Genomic DNA, 3,789 nt, shown 5'->3' on the forward strand with positions numbered 1-3,789 from the left:
ACATATACCAGGATATAATAATCTATCGACGTAGTAGAGAAGTCAGGAGAAAAGATGCACAGACCTGTTTACCCCACCTGTTGGTTTTAATCAACTATTCCTGTTTGACTACATTTGATGTACTTCTAGCTCAATTTGGGAAGGATCTGTTAAATCCTCTAGGAGTATAAAAAAGTCCCATACTTGTAAAGCGGCTGAATGGCTTGTTGGAATATATTGGAATGCCAAGATGAACAGTGACAAAAAAGGTAATAGAACTATGACTAATACTAATAACAGTAGTAGCAGTGGCCGTTGAGCAGGAACACAGCAGCAGCCGCAGCCACGACCCAGGTCCAACCACAATCCAAGGAAATCCTTTCAAACCTGTATATTTGTGTTTAAAACGAAACATAAAAAAACTGATTTCCCTTTTAGTTTTAGATATTATTTCATTTTTTACAATTCACATTTCTATAATTATCCAACGACACAGGCTGAGAATCTTCATCTTCCTGTGTACAAAACTTCCCGCAGGCAGTTCTCTTATCAAATTTCGTGGAGTATATGTGGAATGAAAATTTACATTGAATGGATTCCTCTGTATCATTATCTAGGTATAAAAATAAACTTAGAAATGCCTTGCTTTGGGGAAAAAGATTAATCTTAGGGAACTGTTGTTTTTATTGTAAACATGGCAATTATTTCTGTTTGTCTACATGTTTTCTATTTTTATTACATCTTTATGATTTTTTTGCACACTAACACTCAAATTGTATTTTTGATTGTGTATGTCTCCATTTGCATATGTACCTTGGTTGTGGTTTCTATATGAGCCGCTATATATGTATATGTATATTTGTATTTCTTCAGTGTAATGCGTTTCTTATGCTCTGTGAAAGAAATAAACTTAACTAAACATCTGTTTTTTCACATCTTTCATATACCTCAGAAAAAATATAAAGGTCTGGACTACCGCAACCTCACTGGTAGGCAAGTCCTGGAGGTAACCCTGAAAAACACATTTAGTAAATTCAGCACCAAAGGTGCTCCAACAAAACTAAATGCACAAGCAGATACAGTTTAATCTTGTTGTGATTATTTAATTTATAAGTTGTTATATGTGGTGCAATACAATGTGACTGAATCACATTACCTAAGCAAACAAAGCCCATCAATATCTATGGGTTTAGGTCTCAAGGTCTCAGGAGTTTGATCACACAGACTCAGACAACCAGAGCAAACAAAGTCTAACAACAACTATGAGGTCAGGCCTCCAGAGTTTGATCAAGTTGTTTACATGTTAGTAGCTTTTCCTTTGGAGAGATTAATGAGATCCATGGAGGTTGAAGCAGTCTGATAAAAACTTCTCACTGACTCAAACAGATCACAGATCCAATGTCTGTGAGTCCTGGACCACACCAGTGTGTATCAAGGTCAGGTACTGTTGACTGAAAAGACAATCTCAGGTTATATGAGACTTCTAGTGATATACCTGTTTTATTCATTAATATTTCATTTTAGGCAATCTTAATGGATAATGAATTAAATGTAACATATATAACTTTTGATGGGCATGTGGAAGTGCAAAAATACAGATATCTTTATTTTGTGATCATGTTTACAGCATATATTCTAATCATTTGCAGTAATTCCACTATAGTGTGCATCATAGTGATTAACAAATCCCTCCATGAACCTATGTACATTTTCATTGCAGCTTTGTTAATCAACTCTCTTCTTTTCAGCACTGCTATCTATCCAAAGCTTTTGATTGACTTTATATCTGAAAAACAGATCATATCTTATTCAGCCTGTCTCTTTCAGTGGTTTATATATTACACTCTAGCCTCTTCAGAATTCTTCCTGTTGGCAGTCATGGCTTATGACAGATATGTGTCTATATGTAAACCTCTACAATATCCAACTATCATGAGAAAAAAAACTGTTCATATTTTCCTGATTTTAGCTTGGATTCTACCTGCTTGTCAGGTTTCAGTGGGCTATGTACTGACTGCTAATGAAAAACTCTGTTACTTTATCTTGAAAGGAATAATTTGCAACAGCACAGTTCAGAAACTTCACTGTGTGAGTTCAGCAGTGGTGAATATATATGGCTTGATTGTGTTTGTAAGTGCTGTACCTCTCCCTCTTCTCTTTATACTTTTTACATACACCAGGATACTTATAATAACCTATCGAAGTAGTAGAGAAGTCAGGAGAAAAGCTGCACAGACCTGTTTACCCCACCTGTTGGTTCTGATCAACTTTTCCTGTTTGACTACATATGATGTACTTGTAGGTCGACTGGAAACAAATGTTCCCAAAACTGTACGTTTAATAATGTCTTTACAAATGATTTTATATCATCCTCTCTTTAATCCAATCATATATGGACTGAAAATGAAAGACATTTATAAAAACCTCAAGAGATTGTTTAGTGAAGACAAATTCAACTAATATATTAACTTTTTTAACAATGTAATAATAATGCAAATTTGTGATTTATCTCATTCATGGAAGGCATTTAATTCAAGGATTTGTTTCTAATTGATGTAACCATAATGAAAAGCAATGTTAGCTTCATATTTTTCCTGCTCATCTTTAAACATGCTTTTATCTTATCATGTAATCAAAAAATGTTTTCTGAAGTTTTAAGTTTGTTTCTGTAGTAAAGTTAAACTTCATTACCAGTATTGAAATGTATATGAATACCATGTTTTCTCTGTCTTCTGATTGAACATTGAAAATTCCAAGATGTTTAAATGAACAGCCTTGATTGCAAGCGTGCATACCTGTGTGAGTTTTCTGTTAAACTGTGTTTTTTTTCAGTTTCTGATTTTGCGAATACTGCATGCAAAAAGTGGTTTTTAATTTTGGAAAAATAAAGAGAGTAACAGGGACCGTATTTTGGTTCCTGTCATATATTTTTGTTATTACCAGGCTACGTAGTACACTATGATGGTTGGACTTTGCAATTAATCCGTGGTTCGGCCTAACTGTGGGGGAGGGGATGATCCGTAAGTGTCAAAGATTTACTTCGGCTCATTACTCCGTTACACATACACCTACCTCGGCTACTGTATATTGGAAGTCACTGACAATTTATTGATCGATAGACAATTGATTTCAAAATAGAAAACATTACACTTCATAATGTTTTGTATTCATAACATGAGGTGTGGGCCGGGTCTGGGTACATTTTTTGTCACACTCTTTGTGTGTTGCCGTTTCCAAAATCCCTGTTCTATTACCAGGTAGCAAGCTACATGCTAAAAATGGCAAGTGTTAAAGAAAATTTGTATCGTGCAATAAGGCAGGCCTGCTTGGTTCTTTAGGGGTATTATTGTAAATATTTAGATAGAAAATGTTAACCATTTATTAGCTTAACTGGGACGTTTTGGGAACAATTGGTGGGATTGGAAATAAACTAATGGATAGTGAAAAAGTTAAACTCCATATTAATAATAAAGAAATAACCAAAGTTTCATCAACTTGACTTCTAGGTATTCTGATTGATGATAAACTCTCTTGGAGAGAACAGGTTGTTTTTTTCGTCAATAAGGTCAATCAATCTCTTTGGATCCTGAGAACAATAAGAGACTTTGCACACAATCAATGTTTCTTAACATTATATCATAGCTAAATGTACACTTATTTAACATACTAAAATATTTTGTGGGCAAGTACATTTCATGTATCTGTCCAAACTATTGCTGCTACAAAGCAAACAAAGCTGAACAATATCTATGGGTTTAGGTCTCAAGGTCTCAGGAGTTTGATCACACAGACACACACAACCAGAGCAAA

General features: G+C 34.5%; 1 protein-coding gene across 1 annotated transcript; it reads left to right on the forward strand.

The window, feature by feature from the left end:
- The first annotated feature begins 1,512 nt into the window (after nucleotides 1-1,512).
- LOC116046664 (olfactory receptor 11G2-like) lies at nucleotides 1,513-2,439 on the forward strand. The gene has a single exon (XM_031295063.1). It carries the CDS (start codon nucleotides 1,513-1,515, stop codon nucleotides 2,437-2,439), a length of 927 nt encoding a protein of 308 aa, XP_031150923.1.
- Nucleotides 2,440-3,789: the final 1,350 nt, after the last annotated feature.

The sequence above is a fragment of the Sander lucioperca genome, chromosome 8, assembly GCF_008315115.2.
Source record: "Sander lucioperca isolate FBNREF2018 chromosome 8, SLUC_FBN_1.2, whole genome shotgun sequence".
In the NCBI taxonomy this organism is placed as follows: Eukaryota; Metazoa; Chordata; class Actinopteri; order Perciformes; family Percidae; genus Sander; species Sander lucioperca.

Excerpts from the sequence above, each read along its gene's own strand:
- LOC116046664 (XM_031295063.1), top strand. The coding sequence starts at position 1,513 with ATGGATAATGAATTAAATGTAACATATATAACTTTTGATGGGCATGTG.